This window comes from Siphateles boraxobius, unplaced genomic scaffold (assembly GCF_051911475.1).
Source record: "Siphateles boraxobius isolate OS27281-9 unplaced genomic scaffold, OSU_SipBor_1 41, whole genome shotgun sequence".
In the NCBI taxonomy this organism is placed as follows: Eukaryota; Metazoa; Chordata; class Actinopteri; order Cypriniformes; family Leuciscidae; genus Siphateles; species Siphateles boraxobius.
The window spans coordinates 34,892,524-34,917,202 of NW_027509042.1; the positions used below are offsets into that span (position 1 = coordinate 34,892,524).

The 24,679-nt window shown below is 42.9% G+C and overlaps 1 protein-coding gene across 1 annotated transcript in view; it reads right to left on the reverse strand.

Moving 5' to 3' along the window:
* Positions 1-10,620: 10,620 nt before the first annotated feature.
* The window catches only part of tmtops2a (teleost multiple tissue opsin 2a), an 85,615-nt gene continuing 71,556 nt past the window's right edge, over positions 10,621-24,679 (reverse strand). Inside the window, exons 4-5 of the mRNA XM_077199242.1 lie at positions 11,556-13,305; positions 10,621-10,941 (exon numbers count right to left, since the gene is read on the reverse strand). Of these exons, the coding sequence (XP_077055357.1) occupies positions 13,120-13,305 (186 nt within the window). The 3' untranslated portion in view covers positions 10,621-10,941; positions 11,556-13,119. The remainder of the gene's footprint in view (positions 10,942-11,555; positions 13,306-24,679) is intronic.

Sequence of the window (24,679 nt, forward strand, 5' to 3'; positions counted from 1 at the left end):
GTAGACTGAAGGGAAGGTGGCGTTGCCTCATGAAAAGAAATGACTGTGATGTTACAATCGTGAAATCTATGATTCTTACTTGCTGTGCTTTGCATAACCTTTGTGAGAGTCATGGAGAGGACTATGACAATGACTGGGATGCACCTGCAGCATTAGAGCCTGTGGTGCCAGTGGCACAGGGTGTTGAGGAGGAGGGCAGAGATGTACGGGAGGGGCTGATGCGTTATTTTAATTGCTAAATAAATACATTATCATTAAATATGTTGTCTCTGCTGTTTTTCATTAAAGGTTATCACAGTATAAAATCTGAAAATACTTGTTCAAACCCTTGTATAAAAGCAAACCATCAAAAAAAAAGACACTGTTTGTAATAAGTTTCAAATAGGTTTTATTTAAACACGCATACAAATAGAAAAAAATATAATATTAATATAAATTCACACATCCAACTATATACATATGTTACACGTAGTGCAAACATTAAATTAAAATAAACAAAGGGGTTTCAGTCCAGGGGCGGTGGAACAGCATCCCGCCGGTTCAGTGCCTGGACAAGCTGGCTCAGGGTTTCCAGAAAGGCCAGGTTGAAGGACGACATTGCAGCAATCTCCTCTCTCCTTAAAGCCGCTTCTAGTTCTCGGGCATGTGCTGCATCATCGAGTGCCATCTGTAAATGGCGCTCCCGCTGTGCCCGGTTCAACTCCAGCTGCTCGACATCCGATGTCTGCATCTCCCTCAGGACAGTCAGATGCTCCTGTTCCCTCTTTCGTTTCCTCCGTCCTGGCCAAAAAATAATTACAATGAATGAGTTATAAAGAAAAATGGACAAGTCACGTTACATTCAAAGGTTGTGTGTGTTGTAAATTGTTCACATGTATTATCATTACAGCTTCTACATAAAAAAAAGACAAGCCCACAACTTACTATTACTTATATAGTATATAACGACTTAACATCTGAGCCCAACTATTTCAGTAAATGTCAACTTTAAAATACTATGTGTACAGTATAGGTGTACACTGTGTACGTCTGAAAAGTTATAAAAATACTGAACAGGTTTATTGATGAATCCTGCATTCCCATAATGGGAATGCTTCCTGTTGTTATGCAAGTAAGTTTACGTTATATTAATGAGTTATTGATACGATTAATGATATATTAATAAGTGTGTATAGATTCACAGACAAAAGGATAGAAGGGTTTACTTTTTCTCCAATTATACTAACCGGTTGCCGGTGTCGACGCTGCTGCGGGTCTCGGTGTCGATCTTGTTGGTGTCGATGGTGCCGCTGGTTCTGGTGCCGACGTGGCATCAGTGGGAGTCACTGAACCATTCTCGCTTGTAGAAAAGGAATCTAGATAGAAAGATCATACAAACGTCAACACAATACGAAAATAGCAATGGGAGATAGTTATCAACTAGGTAGAGGTAGCAGCAATTGTTATCTGCGACACAAGTTTACAGTCATCGTTGTTATAAGTTAGCTTCAGCTTTTCAAAAGCCAGCCTACAGAAAACAAAACTACAGGATTACTGTAATGTAAACTTAAAACACTTACCATCCTCCATCAGCGACTCCAACAAACTGGTGGCCGAGTCAAGTCCACCCTCCCTCCCGTTGCTCGCCGGTCTATGGCCGTAGATACCGTCCATCTGTTCGTACCACTTCCAGCTCTTTCGGTTTGAACCACTGCGGCCGTTGTGGTCCTTTACAGCTCTGTAGTCACTTTTCAGTTTTTTTAACTTTTCCCTACATTGCTGGAAAGTCCTTTTGTAGCCATGTGTGGACAGCAGTTAGGAGATTTCTTGATACACTTTTTCGTTCCTCGTTGCGCCATCAAGCTCTTGCTGGATCCTTTCTTCGGCAACCAAACAAAGGAAAGTCTGCACCTCCTCGTTTGACCACGGCGTATTCTTCCGAGTTGCCATAATAATAGTAGTAAGTTGTTTAGTATATCTGGGCAAACTATTTAAAAATGGCGGGGTTATTCTGGATACTCCGTCTGCCGCGTGCAATGATGACGCAGTGAATAGTGACGATTCTCTCTGACCAATCAGCAGTCGGCATTGTATTACGTCACATTTTAGTATCGCCTCAGCTCGCTCAGAACCTCGCCGGAGGTGGTACGAAAAAAAGTACCCAAAAGCAGGTACAGGTACAACTTTTACACAGTGGAAAACCAAACAAAGGCGAGTCGAGTCGAGTCGAGCCGAGCCGAGTCGAGCTGGTACTGTGTAGTGGAAAAGCGGCATAAGAGATTAATGCATTACTGAAGTGACATTTAAAATGTGTCAAAAACATTGTGGAGGTGTATGTGGTTGTGTCCATTTGTCATTACAGGATGTTCTGGGGGGCCTACCAGCGAGCATAAATACAAGACACCTCTACACATGCATCAAATCTAAAAGTTTAGATGATTGTAAAGCCCCTTTCACACAGTGCGTTGATCCCGGGAAATTGCCGGGAAATTGCCAGAACACCTTCTGTTACCCCTTTTCCACCAAAAAAGAACGGGTTCGGAACTGGTGCTGGTTCAAAGTTGGTTCGGAGTTGGTTCAACTTGCGAACCTCCTCAGAACCTGTTTGTTTTTCCACTTCTAGAGCGCCCAGCGAACGACGTCGTTACGTCACTGTGTACGTCGCTTTACGCCTCAGCTAGAAACGCTTGCAAGTACAACATTACTTTGGGATTATCTCTAACTCGTGAACCAAGAAGGCTTTAAAAACAATTGAAATATGTAAGTCTTTTAATCTTTTCCTTTGATATGTAATCTTTTCTGATTAGTTATGTACACCTGTCTTGTCTTTTTTTTCTCTCCGTTTATTTGTTCTATTTTGTGACTGTTTTCTTCTTTGCTTACATAATGTTTTCAATAAAAAAAAATTAAAAAAAGCTAGAAACGCTTGGGCCAACTTCAAGCATAACAATTACAATGGCGGACTACTACATCGTGTTTCTGCAAATGTTTCTCCTGGCTTTGCGGTCAGAAAAGATGTTTAGGACACATCTAAACCCGCCCCCAGCCCCCGACGTAAGCATGACGTGGTAAAAGAACGGTTCTCTGGTTCTAGTCCAGCAAAGAGTTGGTGCCGCTTTGGAACCAGTTTTCCTGGCCGAGAACCGGTTCTTTGGCTGTCGAAACACAAAGAACTGGTTCGCGCGCAGGCACCGGCTCCGAACCGGCTCTCAAAACGCTTTGGTGGAAAAGGGGTATGTGTGAACGCAAACACGACCCGGGATTGATGCCGGGATCAATGCCGGGTTGGGGACCTTGTTACATTGCCGTGTTCAGTCCCAGAATGCGCGCTGTGTGAACAAAAGCCGTAATCAATGCCGTGTCGTAATGATGGCGCTGAAGCTGGGATCGTTCGCCAGCGTGAAACGGTACATAATGCGCTAGTTTATGATCGAATCAGAGAAAATAATGCACAAGCGTGGTTTCTCGAGAGAGAAATCGCAGCTCATAAGCAAACTATAGACGCTGCTGAGACATTACATGTCACATCAATGTCACGTGTCTTTACTGGATTTTTACGGGTTGTGTGTTTACGCACTCACTGATTCCGGAAAATCACTGGCAGTGTGAATTAACCAAAGTCAAACGAACCCGGGTCAAATCCCAGGTCACCTTTTCCATGTATTTTCTGGAATCTATGTGTGAAAGGGGCTTAAGTATGCCACAGTTGTATGGAAGTAAAAGATATTGTTAAGCTGTGAGAAAGCATGTACATTACACTATTATTGGAACTTACATTTTCAATATTCACCCAGAGATAGTAAACTACAAATGTTTTGTAAATTATTAGGTGTTCAAGCACGAAGTGCTGAAAACCTATTGTAATTGCTATTTGAAAAAAAAAAAAAACCTAAAACGCATCGTGCAGCCCAAACCGTAAGGCCTAGAGATTTGAAACCTGGCCAGGTGGTAGGGCCTCAGTTTGGGGAGAACCTATCAGAGTATGACCCCGATTGGCCCATAGGTGGCGCTACAGCAACCAAAAGTACTAAATTGCTCATAACCCCTAGACCGTTTGACTTGGAATCAAGCTTTGCACCACTGTGTTCCTTGGCTCAAGTCGGACAAGATGTATATCTCGGATTCTCGATTTGAGCAACAAAAAATTTGTTATGGCCAATTTTGTCCAAATCCTACTTTTGCGAACTAGTCCCTGGTTTTTTGCCTGATCGGAACCAGACCAGTCTATGACAATTCTCTGGAATCTCTAGATCAATAATTATCAAAAAAAAGTTGAACTTTGCCCTTTGGTTCACTGTAACAGGGTCGTTTAGAAAAGGGGGCGTGTCAAAATACACTCAAAAGCCTATAAATCATAAATAATAACTCAGAACTTCACAAAAGCTGATGAGCACATGTGTCATGACATGGTGAAGAAGCATGCAGAGTTTCATGGAGATCGGACCATAGGTGGCGCTATAACTGTCAAAAAGATCGCCTATTATTAGGTGTTCAAGCACGAAGTGCTGAAAACCTATTGTAATTGCTATTTGAAAAAAAAAAAAAACTAAAACGCATCGTGCAGCCCAAACCGTAAGGCCTAGAGACTTGAAACCTGGCCAGGTGGTAGGGCCTCAGTTTGGGGAGAACCTATCAGAGTATGACCCCGATTGGCCCATAGGTTACATGCGCTACAGCAACCAAAAGTACTAAATTGCTCATAACTCCTAGACCGTTTGACTTGGAATCAAGCTTTTTGCACCACTGTGTTCCTTGGCTCAAGAAGGACAAGATGTATATCTCGGATTGCGAGATAGGTGGCGCTATAACTGTCAAAATGCTTATATACCATTAAAAGAGATTTTCACAATAACATATCCCGTGTGTGTGTGTGTGTGTGTGTGTGTGTGTGTGTGTGTGTGTGTGTGTGTGTGTGTGTAAGCATGCATAATATAGTTAACAACTGGTTTGTTTTAGTGCAGAATACTGGTGAAATCAAGTGTGTTCAAAATGAAAGTGAGTCAGTAAGTGGTCTTCTACTGCCCTCTCTACTTATTAATAGTCTTTTCACATGTGCTTTTGCATTCATATATATAGACAATAATAAATCACTTATACAACAATTACTATTATAACACAATCATATTTTGTCAGAGTTTATCACTTCAATTGTTCTGATGCTTCACATAATGTCTATCAACGTGGTAAATCATGGTAAATAACGCCAGAAACATGGTAAATCATAGTAAATAAGGTAAATCATGCTAGAATCCTGGTAAATCATTCTAGAATGTGCTATATCATGGTAAATCATCCTATAACATGGTAAATCAAGGTAAACTAAGATAAATCATGGTAAACTATGGTAAACCATGTTAGAATCATATTAAATCATAATAGAATGTGTTCAATTCTGGTAAACCATGTTAGAACAGGGTAAATCATGGTCAATCATACTAGAACTTGGTATATCATGGTAAACTATGGTAAATCATACTGGAACATGGTAAATCATACTGGAACATGGTAAATCATACTGGAACATGGTAAATCATACTGGAACATGGTAAATCAAGAAAAATCAAACTGAAATGTGGTATATCATGGTAAATCATGCTAAAACATGGTCTATTCCATCTATGATGTCAGTGGTTAAATGCTTGCTACATAAAACTTAATGTCTTTTGATGCTTTTGTGCTTAACGGCCTTAAAGGCCTTAACTGCTTGAACACCGCTAAATGCTGCTTGCAGCTTTAATTATTATTATTTTTTTAGTGGGGGAGTGTGTAATGACCTTAAATAATTATTTAATGTGTTTCTTGTCTTTGTTTATTGTAAATAATTTGCACTTATAAAATGTAAAGAGGATAAATATAGAAAGCCTCCGAAAATATGTATACTGTTGGGGATGCCGTGAGAAGAAAAGACTAGCGAGTAAAAAGGGAGAGAAGAAGCACAGTTAACGCATGTTGTTGTTTATGTTAAAACTTTCAGCCCCAAAATCTGTTGCAGAAAACAAAAGAGAAAAACAACCAGGGTGAATAAATCTACAGAAAAGAAAAGGTTGTCGTTGTTATTGTTATTGTCCAATGGGGCAACACAGAGCTGTTGCTGCATATTTATATTAACATATCTGATTGTTTAAATGATCAGCATCGGGGGCCCCCTGAAAATGTAGGGCCCCAGGTAATTGCATGGCTTGGCTGCCCTATTGTGACGCCTCATCACATACATGTATGTGAAAGGAGAATGTAAGAGTGTGCGAGCAGAAATATATGCATGTGAAAAGAGAATGTAAGTGTGTGAGAGAGTAGAAATATATGCATGTGAAATGAGAATGGAAATGTGTGAGAGAGTAGAAATGCATGTGAAAGGAGAATGTCAGTGTGTGTGAGAGTAGAAATATATGTCTGTGAAAGGAGGATGTAAGTGTGTGATAGAAGAAAAATATTAATGTGAAAGGAGAATGTAAGTGTGTGTATCACAATCCTCAGTCACAAGACACAGCACACTACAACTCCCATAAGTAATTCTCTCTGTCACCACCTGTGCACACTCAGCAATCACCACACCTGTCTGGCCATCGGTTCCATCAGTTCCTTTATTTAGCACCTAAAATAATTGCTTTGTCACGTCACGTTTACGTATAGCGTTTGCTTTAGTTTGTTTAAATCTTGTTTTGTATTACCTTCTTAATGGATTATTAAAGACGTTATACCTGATTTTCATCTTCATCATGTTTCCTGTAACCATTGGTGTCAGTGTGTGAGTGCCAGAAAGAATTATGGCTTGTACGGCCCCTCATACACCTCATTATCGTCAGTAGCTATTTAAAGGGTCATGAAACTCGAAAACACATTTTTTGAGATGGGAACAGATATGTACAGGCTGTTCATCACTGAAAACACTAAAAGCATTCAAATTTGATCATCAAGTGGAAATTGGTTTATTTTTTGCGTTTTTCTTTTGGGTTGCAAAGCAAGGTCATGGAATCTGAGGTAGAAGTGTGGTTTCGGAGTGTGTAATTGGCTGCTGGCACTGAGCACTTCTCTGCATTTATTGATGAGAAAGAGCTCTTTTAACACAATCATTATAGGCTGTATTACGTATGAACGCGATGCCACGATAGATTATTCTGATACACAGAAGACAATGATGTATACCGAAAATTCAAAGAACAACGGACACTGCAGTGCTCATAAATCTAATGAATATATTATTATTAGACCTTTTAATTTTTCTTCCTCGATTTTCCCCCGTTCTTGTGAGTTTGCCATTTAGGGTTATATTTTTAAAATGCATCAAGGTCCCCTCAACTGTTTTTTGTGTGTGTTTTTTTCTCCGTCATATTTTAATATTCATGTCATCATGTGTCTGTATAATGAGCGTGTTGTAGCAGGCCTTTGTTTTATTGGTTGTAATCTCCCCTTCCCCCTACACTCCCACTTTTCCACAACTTAAATGCCCATTTCATGAGACTTTTTGAAATCTGAGGTGTGAACGACACTTAGCAAACTTAGTGCAAGACAGGACAAACGGTGAAATTAAGCTCTAGCATAAGTTCTGCTGGGAAGACTCAATTGTTACGTCACTCAGTACCTTCTCATCTATCCAATCGTGTTCTAATACGTTTGGTATAAAAGCTTGGTAAATGGAAGCGTCAGCAACTGCAAACGCAGACATCTGCAAGTACCGAGCTTTTATACCACAAGTATTATAACACGATTGGATAGATGAGAAGGTAATGAGTGACGTAACAATTAAGTCTTCCCAGCAGAACTTATGCTAGAGCTTAATTTCACCGTTTATCCTGTCTTGCTCTAAGTTTGCTAGTGCATACCAGGAACACTTCACATGACCTGTCGTTTTGGAGTTTACATTTAACTCCATCCTCCCCACCACCACTGAGATGCTTCCTTCCCCTCCATCCACCCCACCACCACCAGGATGGTCCCTTCCCGTACCTCACAGGGGGTCGGCTGCGCCCCTGCCTTCGTCTTCAGGCAGGAAATGCAGAGCCCGTACTCTCAGATTGCGAGCTACGGACAGGGCCTATGCCAAATAACTTTATATCATAATATTGCTTGCTGGGCTGTTAATAAATGGTTAATTGTTACAGTATTATTCTCCCGAGACTTTCTGGTAGAACTGGCTTCAGGGTCATGATCTGATAAATCACCTTTTCTATTAGGCCAGGGGTCGGGAACCTTTTTTGTCCAAAGAGCCATTTTTTCATTTTTGGTTAATGCATTTTTCCAAAAGAGCCACAGTAAAATAGGCTATATATAATATTATTATTAAAGACGTGCTTTTTTTCAATAAAATTTCAACAGCAGTAATTATTAGGTCCATAGACAACTAAAAACAAACAAATATTCAGCAAACAATAAAGTTTCAACATGTATTAATTGTGAAGGGCCTTCACTGTGAGATTGAGTTACCAACTGATGAGCATAAAACCTCTCTGTCTGCGTGTGTGTGTGTGTGTGTGTGTGAGAGAGAGAGAGAGAGAGAGAGAGAGAGAGAGAGAGAGAGAGAGAGAATGCACACAGTACTTGCATCTACTGTGTTTACGTGAATACTCGACTTGGCATTTCGATATATTTCTGTTTATTTGGCCGTCTACTATGCTTGTCCGTGTTGCGCTCGGAGCGCACAGCATCCTGCCAGTATAGAATTCCGTTCTCTTTCCCGGCTTATCGCGCTTTTAATATTTCTTTTCAATATAAAGCACATCCTGCTCTTTTTTTTATCTCATTCCTTCATGTTTTGTTATTAATTACTTTAAACAGAATCGTCAACTGAAATCTGCATGGATTATCGAAAATACGACAAATTTATCATGTGTCATAAAGGGTCTCTGCGGCAAAAGTGAAAGTAGCCTACCAGCGGGCGAAATGTTTCGAAATGTCTCTGCAAAGCACCGGTTTCAATAAAATGATATATAAAATTTTATATGGCCTTCTTTTACATTTTTGCTGCTTTTCGCCATTAGGCCTATAAACAAGCTGCAGCTGCTTGAATCCCAGTGCAGGAGCTGTAGGTTACCACAGAGACGTAAGTGGTTAGTTGATTGCTCTGATGACTCGTGACACTCGCGACCAGCACTGAAAGCGCACTTTTGCCGGTACAACATGAATATAATTATTATCATAAACTTTTCATTAACTTTGGTAGGCTGTAGGCCTACAAGGGAATTGTAATTGGCTGATTGATGTCTTAATTTTTGTTATCGCTCGTTTGTTGGTAAAGGGTGCGAGACCTCGCGAGCCACATGATTTTTGCCAAAGAGCCAGATGTGGCTCGCGACCCATAGGTTCCCGACCCCTGTATTAGGTGGAAGGCCAGGTGCATGTTGTTTATCAAGTGCTGGATGCACTGTGGAAAGAAGGCAGGCCGGTAGAGCTACCGTTATGCTCTAGCGGGCAGTGTTTGTTCTGAGAAACTTTGAATAAGGGTTAGAATGTTTTTTACACTGGAATTTTTCCCCTTGTGCATCCTTATGGACATTTTTGTCCTTTTCAGTTTTCTGCTTCGGCATATTATAGAGCCAATTGGATAAATTGTGCAACGATAATTGTGTGGGTGTGTTGGTATGGATGTCAGAGTGTGGTTAGTATGTGTGTTATAAAAAAATATGTGTGTGTGTGCATGTGTGTGTTTGTAATATTGAGAGAGAAAAACTCAACTGCCAACTCAACTCAACTAAACTGGAGTTTTGCTGGCACCCAATGGGGAAAATGTGTTACTGCGCCCAAACAAACTCTTACCGAAAGCTCATTTTTTGAGATATCATCCTCAAATTTGGAAGTCTGTGCTCCCAAGCTTCACATTTTTATGACAGTTTTTAAACACGGATATTTTTGTCCTCTGTGTACCTATGTGTAACTTTTTTTAATTGATGCACAAGGGTTAATTAGTTTCAAATAACCAAAGGGATTCCAATAATGGTCACGTGATTTTGGTTAGCTAAAGCATTTTGAATATGTTTTCTTGGAACTTGCTATGAGAATTTACAATGTAAGTCTTATTTTGTTTACAATGGTACTCATAGTCTTTACTCTTTTGTGAATAGAATAATATATTACTGCAAAACTGTCATACCACTAATACCTGTTTAACACAGCAAAACACAATTCAACTAACCAAATTAATTAATTTGAATATGGAAATTTAACGTGGCACAACACCAAAAGTAGTGGGACAAAACTGATGCTATAAGGTCGTCTGTTGACTGTATATATATATATATATATATATATATATAAAACCTCTTCAATATAGTTGTTGTTACCTCAGGGGAGGAGGGGAGTCAGAAAAAAAAAAAAAAAAAAAAAATTAATAACAGAGTACCGACACCTCTTTTGGGCCACTTAAAGCACTGACTTTGATAGATACCAGTTTGGGGCAGGAAGGGAGCTCATGTGGGGAAAGTAAACTCTCCATAAAAGTTCTAGAGGATACTTATCTTGCCAGAGGCTGTGCTGGCAGAAACAGTGCCCGTGGCAGGAAATAGCACATGAATGTCTGTGGTAACACACATACACACACTTTCTTGTTGTCTCCTTATGCTTTGCAAGTTCATTGAATCTTAATGAAAGAATGGATGTTTGGCTTAAAACTCAAGATCTAGGAGAGGCACACAAGCAAATGAGCAAATGTTAGGACAGTGAGAATAATTGTGGGTTAGTTTATTTTCTTGTATGACTGACATATAAACAAGATCTGTCTGAATCGGTGCTGTTAATACAAGTTGATGGCTCTCAAACAGACAATCAACATTCCTAACCCATCAAACATTATTGGTACTATCAAAGGCAAAATCCAATATTGCCGGTACTGAGAGAGCAACAACTTTGAAAAATGTATAAATGTTCATATTTTTTTGTCCTCTTTCATTATTTTGAGTGTGCAGTATTGGATCGTACCTTTAACATACCATTACAGCCTTGATGTAAATGAATATTGCCATCAATGTCACCCTCACGTCTTTCCAAAACCACATTACTTTTTTTCTTCTTCGGGGAACAACATTTTGCATTTTGTGATTCTTTTACAACAAAACAAAAGAAAACAATGCTTTTATCTCCAAAATCTTTTTGTCTTACATTACATAGTAAAATTTAACAAGCTCAGCGCCAACTCCTTTTTGCATAAAGGATTATGGGTGATGAATATACTTGATGCATCCTTTAAAAAACCGGAATGAAGGATGCAAAACCAAAGCTGCCTTGATTACACGGAAGCCCATATATGCAGCCTTACTAGGGTCCAATTGTTAATGCCCTTCCCTCGCTAACTTCCCTCCGTCTCGTTCACTCGGATGTACGTCATTGTTAACACTGCACGAGTGCCCACTAGGTGGAACCCTTGCAGCCCTTTACACACCATTCTATAGGCCTGTATGTATGCTTGGGATGTTAAAAAATGTAAATATAAACAAATATTAAATAGTATTATATTAATATATTTATATTAAATATAAAATTATTGAAAAATACAGAAATGAAAATGATAAAAATACAATAAACTATAACTGTAAAAAAATAGTTAGCTTAAGGTAGCTAGGAGCATTATGGTTAAATACAAAAATAACTCTAATATACACTGGAGTTGTGTGGTAGGAGTAAATTAAGCGTGACCAGCTATGATGCATTGTGGTCTATGTATCTACCTGAAGTGTAAATGTTAAGTAGACAAAGTGTCAAAATCGATGGGACGAGGGTCTATCCATATAAACTTCCCTCGTCCACTTGACGAAGTTGAACACACTTCAAACTGGTGTTGGGGATTCCCCTGAGGGGAAGTGCTTAGGGAAGTTCGCAAGTTCATGTCTGAAATTGGACTTGAATGCAGCCTAGGATGCAGCCTTTCGATTGAGGAAATTTGTTTGGGTGAATTCAATACCGTGACAGCTTTGCCACCCTCTGGACTAGAGTTTGATGTGCTGGATGGTGCAAAGAAGAACAGTGGTGTCTGCTGCGATTTTACTGTACAGCTGCTTAAATATTGAGGAGGCTTTCCCCAAAAATGGTCAGATAGACCACTTGGTAAATGATCAGCCACATGGACTTTCTTTTACTTATACTGCCATCCCAGTAAACAATTACCGTCTTTCAACGTTGAAATTTGGTTGAAAATAAGTGGGTCCACCTTGGACTAGTTTACAACGTGATTTCAACTGATCATCTAAGATACCACATGTTTTCAAATGATAATCTAAGACAGGATAAGTCTGTTATACGTGCTAAAATAACAGAGAAAAACAAACGACCAAACCATGTTCATTATTATCTCAAATAAATTTAAAGAGTTTTACATATTCCATTTAGACGTTGAAGATTCTACCTGTTTTCAACGTTTAAAAGTCGTAATTAGATGTTGAAGATTTACGTCTATTCAACGTCTAATAAACGACTTTTTGCTAGCTGGGATTGTACTGAATTCACCCAACGGGATATTCATTAAAAAATCTGTGTTCAGCAGAAGAAGAAAAAAACATACAAGTTTGGAATGAAGGATTTTCCTTCTATTAAACTATTCCTTCAAAATCACCTCAAGTGACCAAGTTTGGATAAACTGTCTTGGATCACTGGACTACTTTGAAGCACTGATGTGACTAATGATCCACATGTCGCCATCCTTGATCTCCAGCAGTTAATGATGAGATTAGGATCAGGGTACAAATAGAATACAAAGAAGCCATGGGTGGAGGATTTTACCAGTTTTGAGGGTGTTCCCTTGAAAATCACAGCTTTATTCAACATCTTATTCAGACCTGGCCTTAAATGGGTTGGGAACAGGCAACATGGGGCCAAATCACATTTATAAGTAATGCATCAGCACATGATCTACACATCCAATTTAACAAGTCACCAGTATCTGGTTGCACTTTTCTCGCTCTTTGTAACATTTATATTGACACATCACATACAAATACTGGTTGGTGTGTTAGGTCAGATACCAGTTTGTCATCACAATGACGGCTATATCACTTTCCTACAGTTCTGATTTCCAGCTTTTGTATTGGTAGGCACTCAACAACACTACACAGACGATTTTGTCATAATTTATGAAAATATGTATGTCGTGTTTTGACTGGGGTAGGGTGGAGCTGGAACATATAGGTGTGATTTTTGTGTGTGTGCGTGTGTATTGGTTCAGCCCGAGACAGGGGTGCTGCAATCATTTTGGATACCAATGGAAGGAGGTTCGTTGCCAGCCACTGGGTTGCTATAAGCCCTTCGGTTGAGCTGGATGACAGTAGTTCTTGAAGGCAAAGAAGACTGTCCATTCTCTAGAGAGCTGTGTTTGCAATGAAACAGGATGAGGAAACACCTGTAAAACTGCACAAAACACAGTAAATTACCACTCATACCACTCATTAAATATTTTGTATTTGTGTGAAAAATACAAAACACATTTGTGTGAAAGGTTGCCCAGCTTCCTTTGAATTGCAGCATCTCAGTATATTTTAAATGCTTCTATTGGAGAAGTTTAATTCTTGTTATCTCCAATTGTAGTGGGAGTATCTTAATATTAAGTGTTCACAATAAAGAACATTGACAAATAATTAAAAAATCTAGTTTAAAATGCATGTGGCAAGTTTTTTAGAATGTACTCTTCATTTTAATGTTGGTTTCATTGGGTTTTAAAAACACATTCTCTACTATCTACAGGTAAGTGTACATATTTTAATCATTCTTTCCACAGGTTTTTAAATATAATTTTACATGAATTATTAATGATTAATTCATTCATATTATTACATTTTTAGGGGGTCATACCACATGACATCAAATCAAATAAAATAAAATCAAGCTTTATTGTCATTCCTCCGTATACAAGTATACCGCTGAACGAAATTTAGTTTCATACGGTCCGAGGTGCATAGCCAAAACAGAAATAAATAAAAACCGATCACAACATTGTTCTATAGACAGTGCAACACAGCCCTCAACCATTCACATATAGTACACACCTTCATTTATCGCTTTTAACAATAAGAACTGTTTCAAAGCAGCTTTACAGTGATAATAGGAAATTAAAGTAACAGAGATTGTTTTGGCTTTACAGCAGCTCTAGAATAAAGTTATTGTCCAGCTAGTCCAGCTAAGTTAGTTTTGATCGATTCACTGCCGTTGCAAAGATCATTAGTTATAGGGGTCGCTTACATGACACCTTCTAACAGAAAACCCTTAACGCGCTCCGGACGCTCATTCGCACAACAACAGTGCTTGGTGGCTCGAGAACGCAAACCTTGAAATAGGTTCCACGGTGCAAGCCTATATAATATATATATATATATATATATATATATATATATATATATATATATATATATATATATATTTTTTTTTTTTTTTTTTTTTGGTGGATGCCCTGTTTTTCATCTCATGAGACCCGATGTCTGATTGGCTGGCTGAGTGGTCTCGACCCATGCATCCAGGCCCCTGATTGGCTTCTATATTGCGTGTGGCTACACTGCTAAGTATTTGATGTGTTCCCCTGCATGTGTGCATGTATGTAGTGAGACAACTCTGTGTCTGATCTTGACAGGGTGCTGTCAAGCTGTGTATGTTGACAGCCTGCAGGCAAATGACAGAGTCTTGAAGTAAAACAAAATACAACAGTTCACAGAGTTGGCCAACATTAGACCACAGTACACAGAGCTGACAGAATTTGTACCGTGTACTAACATAACATTAACCACAAGATTTTTGAGGAGATTCATTAATACATTCACCATCATGTCATTCCAAGTGTGTATGACATTCTTTATTCTGTTAATGTACTGGTTTCTTTATTTCTTACAATTACATGAGCTTATGAAGTCTTATGAAATCATATATGATGTATGTTTGCAGTAGAAAAATTTGTGAGAGAAACAAACTTAAATGCAAGTCATTATTCGCTGACAATCATTTCCTTTGTTGAGATGCTAAAGGTGCCGATATACTCATGTCAAAGTTCCTTTCGTTCTTTGCTTGCGGTAAAAAGTTCAAAATACCTTTGCAACAGTATACTGTTAGCAAACAACCGAGGCTGTAATAGGAGTGGTGTTTAGGTGAATATGTAGGCTAAATATTAGGGGTGGTGTCTTTTTGAATCCCACAATTCGATTCAAATCAATTCTTGGGGTCACGATTCGATTCAAAATCGATTCAAGTTTTAATTTGATGTATGCATAGATTTAAAATCTATGATCAAATCTAAAATCAAATCTTTGATTTGATTCAAATCAAATGGCTTTCCGGCGACATGACGCTCCCAACACGGGGCCTTGAGAAAGAAACCGTCTCGGTTACTTACGTAACCCTTATTCCCTGAGTACAGGGAACGGAGACGTGTCATTGGGGGAGTTCCCTGACGAATTGGGATCACGCTAGGGAGCCAATTGCCTTCGAGATAATTAAAAACTAGCCAATGGACATTGGCATGCACAATTTGCATTCCGCGACCCGCCTACCAGCGCGGGTATAAAAGGCGGAAGTAAACATTGTGCAATGCTTTTCGCTGAGGAGCCGAACAGTGTCCAGTCCTCCGCGAAGGTACAGCGACATGACGAAGGGACGACACGTCTCCGTTCCCTGTACTCAGGGAACGAGGGTTACAAACGTAACCGAGACGTTCCCTTTCATCCTGGGAACTCCGACGTGTCGTCGGGGGAGTTCCCTGACGAATTGGGATCCCTCATAAAGCGCCATAGTGCTGGCCCCTTCCAGCGCCCAGCTAAGCTACCCTGCAGCAGTTTCTTGAAATAAGTTGCGGGAGCTAGCACGGGAATCACACTGCTGTATAGAACCTAGCGAACGTGTTCGGTGTCGCCCAGCCCGCAGCTCTACAAATGTATGTCAGCGAGGCGCCTTGAGCCAAAGCCCAGGAAGATGCAACACCTCTAGTAGAGTGAGCGCGCAACCTGGGAGGACAAGGCTAACCCAGAGACTCATATGCTCGGGTGATAGCATCCACTAACAAGTGGGCTAACCTCTGCTTGGAGACGGCCTTCCCCTTCTGCTGGCCTCCGTAACAGACAAAGAGCTGATCTGAGGTTCTGAAGCTTTGCGTTCTGTCAATATAAACCCGCAGGGCGCGGACGGGACAGAGAGAAGCCAGGGCTGGGTCTGCCTCCTTCTGGGGCAGCGCTTGCAGGTTCACTACCTGGTCCACGAAGGGAGTGGTAGGAACCTTGGGCACATATCCGAGCCGGGGTCTCAATACAACATGAGAAAGGCCCGGCCCGAACTCTAGGCACGATTCATCGACCAAAAATGCCTGCAGATCCCCGACCCCCTTGAAGTAGGCCAATGCTAACAGGAGCGCTGTCTTAATGGACAAGATATTAAGCTCTACTGTCAGCAAAGGTTCAAAGGGAGGACTTTGAAGAGCTCTAAGTACCAGAGCAAGGTCCCAAGAGGCTACAGAGTGCAAAACACGAGGTGGATTTAACCTCCTGGCACCCTTAAGGAATCTGATGACCAGGTCGTGCTACCCCAAGGACTTACCATCTACTGCATCATGATGCGCGGCTATTGCGGCGACATACACTTTGAGGGTGGAGGGAGACAGCCTTCGCTCCGACCCATCTTGCAGGAAGGAAAGCACGACTCCAATCGGGCAAAGTTCCTCCCGACGGGAGGAACATCAATCGACGAACAGGTTCCACTTCAATGAATAGAGTCGCCTCGTAGAGGGGTCTCTAGCGGAAGTGATGGTGTCTACCACTGCCTGTGGTAGACCACCTAGAACCTCCGCGTCCCGTCCAGGGACCAGACATGGAGTTTTCAGAGATCTGGACGTGGGTGCCATAGAGTGCCCCGTCTCTGAGAAAGAAGGTCCTTCCTCAGAGGAATCGGCCAAGGAGGGGCTGTCGCGAGGAGCATGAGTTCCGTGAACCAAGTCCTGGTGGGCCAATACGGCGCCACTAGAAGGACCTGCTCCTCGTCCTCCCTGACTACAGTCCATACCACCCCATTGAACTTTGGTGGGCTAAAACCGAATTGCTGTCTGTACCCCTTTTGAATGGTGCGCAGGGCCCAAGGAGAAATATTCGTTCGATTTTTCCATGGATCTAAATATTTTACCAAGGAAACCAGCCTCTCGAGGCTGGCTTCGGGTATCGTTCAAGATTCGTTCTCGACCCCTTGAAGCGGCTTTCCGGCAGGGTTCGACTGAAAACGATTCTCGATGGACGGACGCGAGTGCTGCCTGTGGGGCGGACAGTGCAGCATGTGTTCGCTGGAAATCGATGCGTCCAGAAGCGCACTTGACGGCGGGAAACCAACATCAATTTCCTGTGGGCTCCGTGGAGGAGGCGACCTTGATCGCTTCGTCACGGGTGGGGCAGCCCGCAGAGAACCTAGGCTGGCTAGGATCTCTTTGTTGAAGCCTTCGTCTGCAGGACAGCCCTCAGGTCGCCCTGCTTCTGCTGAGGCTTCGGCTGAGAGCACTGTCTATACCCCCAAGCTCCTTGAGGGGGGGGCTCTAGAAGCGATGCTCTCTTTTTGTGCCTGTCTATAGGCAGAGGAGCTGGTGGATGGCTACAGCTGTCCACTGGGGGCAGACTTCTGTGACTTAGAGCGGCGATGGAGATATTGCTTGAAGGCTGCTTTTTCGCCTCCTGAAACCTGTCGACGACGGTATTTACGGCGTCGCCGAATAGGTCAGAAGGCGAGATCGGGGCATCAAGGAGGAAAGCCCTGTCTTTCTCCTTGATGCCCGATAGATTTAGCCATAGATGTCTCTCTGAGACCACCATAGCCATCATAGAACGACCAACAGCACGGGCCATTTCTTTGGTAACTCGGAGAGACAAGTCTGCAACTTTCCGCAACTCCGCAATATTTTCGGGAGTTGGACCCTTGCCCTGATCAATGTCTTTAAGAAGGTTGGCCTGGTACGCTTGCAGTACTGCCATAGTGTGCAGACTGGCACAAGTCTGACCCGCAGCCATATAATCCCTGCCCACTAAAGATGATGTATCTCTGCAGGGTTTAGTGGGTAGCACTGGGGTTTTCAGGGATGATGCGCTTCGGGGGACAGATAGGTGGCAAGAGGCTCTTCCACCCGAGGCATCATCCCATAACCGATCTCTCATGCCCCCAAAATATTGCTATAATTTAATACAGGGGGGTTGAACACTCGAGGTGAGTGTGGTTTGTTCCACAAAAGGAAATTACGGTGAACCCCGGCGTGAGGTTGCTCTCTGTGCTGCAGAAAGCGCTCGTCCAACTTGTTTTTAATGAGCGCTTCCTGCTTTTCACGTGGCCAACTGAGATTTAAACGGGCCACGAGACAAGACATGAGAGACAACCTCAACCAGCTCCTCATATGCGGGGACATGGAGTGGCGAGTCATCTCCAAAATCCCAGCCTTCGATGCTGAGCACATCCACTTTCCTGGAAGCAGAAAGCTCAAGCATCGGGTTCTCTACTTGTGCGGAAGAAGCCGCTGGGCGGGCTTCCGCACGAGGATGGAGAACGTCAGAACTGGCAGAGGAATCATGAGAAAGTGCCTCGGCAGTCTCAGTATCCCCTGTCAGATCCATTTGCGAGCCTCATGAAGAGCCATCATCATTAAAAATAGCCAGGCGGGATCACAGCACTCAGATTGATAGAGACTAACAATCCAATCCATTATATATGGGTAAAATTAAAAGTAAAAGAAGTAAAATTCGCATAGCATGTTAGTATTTACAATGTTAATTTAGTATTTTATTTACCGTTCTTTTACACTATTTCTGAATAGGCTAATAATAAAATGTGTTTTTTACAACGTGACTCGCGCGTGTTTTTTACTCTTAGCATGACCCGGTGCCCCACGCACAAGCATGCATCCTTTAGATTATATGCTAATACATTTTAATGAAACAGAAGGCCTGCGTCATAAATCCATGAAGAGTATGCATTTTAATATCTATGTTGTTCTCTCTCTAGTTGTTAGATAGTCAGGGTGATGACAGTTCATGCGTGAACGAAATTGGGCCTATTATAGACAATTCATTTTTCTTTCTTTTTAATATTAGTGTTTAAAATATTTAATCTAGTGTAGTATTGTATTTTTATTTACAATTAATTATATATTTTTTTAAACTTACTGGGCGAGGGCGACCATGCTAGCAGCCGTGATTTACCCTGCCATACCAACGAGGGTGAATTTAGGCTATATCTACACAGCAGAAAGCCCTATAGGCTCTTTCCCGGTACAGGTTGTGTCGAGCCATTCGTTAGTCTGGTTGTTTGATGAGAAAAAGATGAAATGTAGTTGCAATAAACGAGTTAAGAATCGGAGGACTCTTATTCTGCTGTGCGCTACCGAGGAAGGACTGATGACAGAACAGTTTGATCTTTGGCTGACAGATCAGAGGAAAGGGGTGTTTCATTCTCGCCCACTTGTAGAAATCGAATATTCAAGCTGTTTATTCATTTTTCTACCTCAGAACGAAAAAAACGAAAATCAAGCTGAATTCTTGTTTTTCGTTTCTTTGGAAAAAATGAAAAACAAAAAAGGAACTGTTTTCTCATTTTTCTACTTTCAATATTAAATCAAAACACGACTGAACGAATGATACACGGTACGTTTTGATAGTTTGTTTTTTCGTCTGAACCACAAAACAAAATAACAAGAAATCATCTTTTTCCGTTTGTCGTTTAAAACCAAAAACAAAGAAACGGTAAAAAAAGAGCCGTTCTCCCGTTTTTGGTTTCTGAATCCAAAAACGAAAAACGAGTAAACCAAATACAAATAACGGTCCGATTTTGGTTTTTTGATATTCCTTTATTCATTCCTACGTTTGAAGATCTACATTAAAAGGTAAAAATTGGATAAATGACTTCAAAATCCGTTTTGCACATGTGGGCGGTCATGAGACGCCCCTTTCAGCCGATTGGTCAAGCAAATCTGAGCCTGTGACGTCATCAGCAATTCCCCAGGGGCCTCATGTATCAATCTTGCGTACGCACAAAAACTTTGTGTACGCCAGCTTTCACGCTCACGGTCGGATGTACTAACAGTGAAATTAACGTGAGAATGTGCGTTCCTCAACGCCAATTTCATGTCTGGCGTACGTACATTTCTCATAGTTTTTGTCCGTTGGCGACTCTTACAGGCAATGAAGTGAAGTTGCAAACATTATACAACGAATTGTTCTACAAGTCTATCGCACTACCACCTGTGGGAAGCATTGCTATTAATTTGCAATTTATAAAATAATTTACATATATTGTCACACGAGCCTTATGGGAATATTCTATCAATTATGCAATTAAGTAAGAACATATAAAAGCATATGCAAATTGATACAACCCTTAGTCTATGGCAATGGCAGCTTTGGCCTTATTAGAGGACATTGCTAATGGCAGAATCCGAAGAGAACGAGTTTTTAGGGACCACAATGACTTTCTGGCCCAGGATGATGACCGGCTTATCAGCCGTTTCAGATTTCCAAGGGCTATCCTCTTGGAGCTCTGTGCTGAGTTGGGTCTGAATCTAAAGAGAGAAACAGCGAGGAGCCACGCAATACCCGTTCCCTTACAGTTGCTGACAACACTTGGTTTCCTGGCAACTGGTTCTTTCCAAAGGGAACTGGCAGACCGTTCAGGAATAAGCCAGTCGACTTCGAGCCGCGCAATGCCAGCGGTATGGGTCAGGATCATCCGCATGTCTACCGGGTATATAAGGTTCCCATATGATGTAGTTGACCAGCCAAACATTAAAACGCAATTTGCAGCGCTAGCTAGTTCCCTTTCGAGGGAACTCAACACTGCGTCTAGAATCGACACTTTGGGGACGCTCCCTTAGCGTGCACCTCTGAAGTAAGAATGAAACTAATCCAATCCTGATTGGTGTTGCGTCGTGATGTAACATGTGACGGCATAACCGGATGCATAAAAGTGACGCTGACACACACACACATAAGCTTTAGCTCTTCAGCAAGCGCTCTCTGTGAAACTGTCTGTCTTATTTGGTGTTGTTTGTCTGTGCAAAGCTCTGTATTATGGCGAGTGAACAATACACTAAGTGTGTGCACCCCTGCCCAAGATAATATATATGCCACGGGTGGGGACACGCATCAGCTGTGTGTGTGTGTATTGTTTAGGGGCGCAGCACGCACTGTCAGCTCTCGAGAGGGCTGCCTGTGCACACTGTGAAGCACTTCCTATTAGAGTGCTGCGCTCCCGCTTGGCTATATTATTTCCTGATGATGGCCAGGCTCACGATCCCCGCGGTTCGGGTCCCGCGTCCATTGAGGTGGCGCGACGGCTTAGATCGTGGAGATCGCAGAAGGATCTCGCGGATGAGAACGAGACTGCTGAGGCACCTTTTCTCTCATCATCCGCAGATTCTATGACACTCGTTCACGACGCAGAAGCCCGCGATGTGGCTTCTTCTGCCCGTGAAGAGTGCCCAGTGCTCGAGCTATCTGTTTATAAGGAAATAGATGTGTTCCGCATCGGGAACGAGCAACATGAGTCACACTCGCCGGCTTATGTTTCTGCTTATGTAGAGCTCGTGGAGGTTGTGATGCGTGCGGTGGCCAGACTAAATAAATATAAATATATAAAATATATGAGCTGGCCACAAAATAAGCAGGATGATCCCCGTCAAAATGAACTAGACGAGAGATTCCTGCAGCACCGTTCACAACCTCAGAGCCGGGGCTTACTGTTTTTCCCAGATCTTTATAAAAATATAAATATATATGTGTAGATCCTGGGAAAAAACCCATTCTTTAGGTATCTCACAACATTCATTATATGTTTATCCGAATGTGGTGGGTGCGAGAGAGTCGGGTTATGGCAAGTTGCCGCAGATGGAGGAAGATTTAGCGTGCTATCTTTCTCCTGATCCGACATCTTCACTTTAAGCCCCGGCGCTGCCCAACAAACCGTGCAGGGACACCTCTGCACTGCTTGGCTGGGCTTATATGGTGCAGGAAATCGATCTTGCTCTTCCGCCGTTAAAAACGTTTCGGGACACATCGGTTTCCAGCGAACGCAGGCTGCACTGTCCGCCCCACATTTTTGCGGCCAGGCAGCATTCGCGTTCGCCAATCGAGAATCTTTTTCGGTCCAGCCCTTCCGGAAACCCGCTTCAGGGGGTCGAGAACGAATCCCGATTAATACCCGAAGCCAGGCTCGAGAGCCTGGTTCCTTTGGTAAAATATTTAGAAAAGAAAAGGTCAGGCTGGTGCGTGCCTGCACTCTAGGACGATTTTCCAGGCGTACCAGGCCGATCTTCTTAAAGATCTAAGTGAGGCAAATATTTCCTGTTGGCCGCTCCGCTATCTCCTTCTGGCCTGTTTTCCAACGCTGTCACTACAATCGTTGACAGGTTTCGGGAAGCAAAAAAAAAAAAAAAAAAGAGAGCGTTGCCTCTAGAGGCCCTCCTGCGGGAGTTTGGCAAACAGAGGAAGCACTCTCAACCGAAGTCCTCCAGCCAGAAGGGTGACCTGAGGGCCGTCCTTCAGGCGAAAGAGGTCCTAATTGTAGGACCTCTGAGGGCTGATGTGTGTTCCCCTACCGGACAGGGAGTCCGGGTTTTACAGCCGGTACTTTATAGTTCCAAAGAAGGATGGCAGACTGAGGCCAATTTTAGATCTAGGGCTTTTGAATCGTTCTTTGAGAAGATTCAGGTTCAAAATGCTTACTATTCCCATTATCGTAAGCCATATCAGATCCGAGGACTGGTTTGTCACGATGGATCTAAAAGACTCTTATTTCATGTCTCCATCCTTACATGTCACAGGAGGTTCCTGAGGTTGCTTTCGGGGGCGAAGCATACCAATATCGGGTTCTTCCGTTCGGCCTAGCACTCTCTCCCCGCACGTTCACAAAGTGTATGGATGCGGCTCTGGCTCCACTGAGGCTTCAGGGCATCCGTATACTGAATTACATCGGCGACTGGCTCATATTGGCCCAGTCTCGAGAAATAGCAGTTCGGCATCGAGATGTCGTCCTTGGCCACATTCAGAACCGGGGGTTGAGGCTCAACACTAAGAAAAATGTGTTGGACCCAGCTCAGAAGACTACTCTTCTGGGCGTGGTATAGAATTCGGTTACGATGCGGGCACGTATGTCTCCCGCTCGTATCGAATCCATCCTGGCCATGGTGTCCGGGATAAAGCTAGGCCAGGCCATCACTGTAAAGCAATATCAAAGACTGCTGGGCCTAATAACAGCGGCATCCAACATAATTCCTTTGGGCCTGTTTCACATGAGGCCCCTTCAGTGGTGGCTCAAAGCCAAGGGTTTTTTCCCCAAGGGGAATCCGTTCCATATAATAAAGGTTACGCGCAGATGCCTTCGTTCCCTATTAATATGGAAGAAACCTTGGTTCTTGTCCCAAGGGCTAGTGGTAGCGGCGTCATGTCGCCGGGAAACTGTTTCGACAGACGCTTCCCTTGCTGGCTGGGGCGCGGTCTCGGACGGCCGCTTTGCCAGGGGTCTGTGGCAGGACCATCATCATTCTTGGCATATAAATTGCCTAGAGATGTTGGCTATGTTCAGGGCTCTGAGGAGCTTCCTCACAGACATCAAAGGTTACCACGTCTCAGTGGTAGCTTATCTAAACCGACAAAGGACACTCAGATCGCGCCCTCTTTCCAGATTGGCGCATCAGATCATTTTATGGCCCAAAGGGAAAATATTATCTATAAGAGCAATATATGTCCCGGGGGATCTGAATCAGGGAGCGGACATCCTGTCGAGGCAGGGGCTGAGGCCCGGGGAATGGAGACTCCATCCAGAGGTGGTGGAGTTCATATGGCAGAGGTTTGGACCAGTGGAAGTGGATCTGTTTGCGTCTCGAGGGACGTCCATCCCACTGTCCACTTTGGTTCTCCCTCACTCATCCAGCCCCGCTGGGGTTGGATGCCATGGTACAGGCCTGGCCGAGGCTTCGCCTGTACACTTTTCCCCCTGATCGCTCTGCTCCCGGGGGTCCTGGAGAGGGTCCGTCAGGAGGGCATCAGTCTTCTTCTGATAGCCCTGTTTTGGCCAGCCCGAGTATGGTTTTCAGACTTAATTTCACCCCTGATAGCTCCGCCATGGCAGATTCCTCTGAGGAGGGGTCTGTTGTCTCAGGCGGAGGGCACTATATTCCATCCTCATCCAGAGCTGTGGAAATTGTGGGTCTGGCCTCTGAGGGGGCTCAGTACCTAGATGCTGGTCTATCATCTGAGGTGGTCGAAACCATACTTATCTCTAGGGCTCCGTCTACTAGGAGATTATATGGCCTCAAGTGAAATATTTTTCTACTTGGTGTAGAGAACTTGAGTTAGACCCAGTTAACTGCCCAATGGCTTCAGTTCTGGAGTTTCTTCAAGATTGTTTCTCTGCGAATCTCTCCCCTTAGAGAGAGACAATTAATAGCTTAATCCCTCTCCCCCCTCTCTCGTAGGGTGTACGTGGCTGCCATTGCGGCGTTCCATGCACCACTAAATGTTGGGCCTTTAGGGAGGCACCAACTGGTCATACTATTTCTCCATGGTATTGAAGGATGAGACCGACAGTCAGGTCCAGGGTTCCTTCCTGGGACCTGGCGGTGGTTCTCGAAGGGCTATCCCTGGCTCCCTTCGAATACCTCCAGTCGGCTTCGCCTAGGACCTCACGTTCAAGATAGCCTTTCTCTTAGCTATTTCTTTAAAGAGACTGGGAGATCTCCAAGCCCTGGCATTATCGCCAGTTTGCTTGGGGTGTTCCCCCGGCGGAGTTAAGGCCA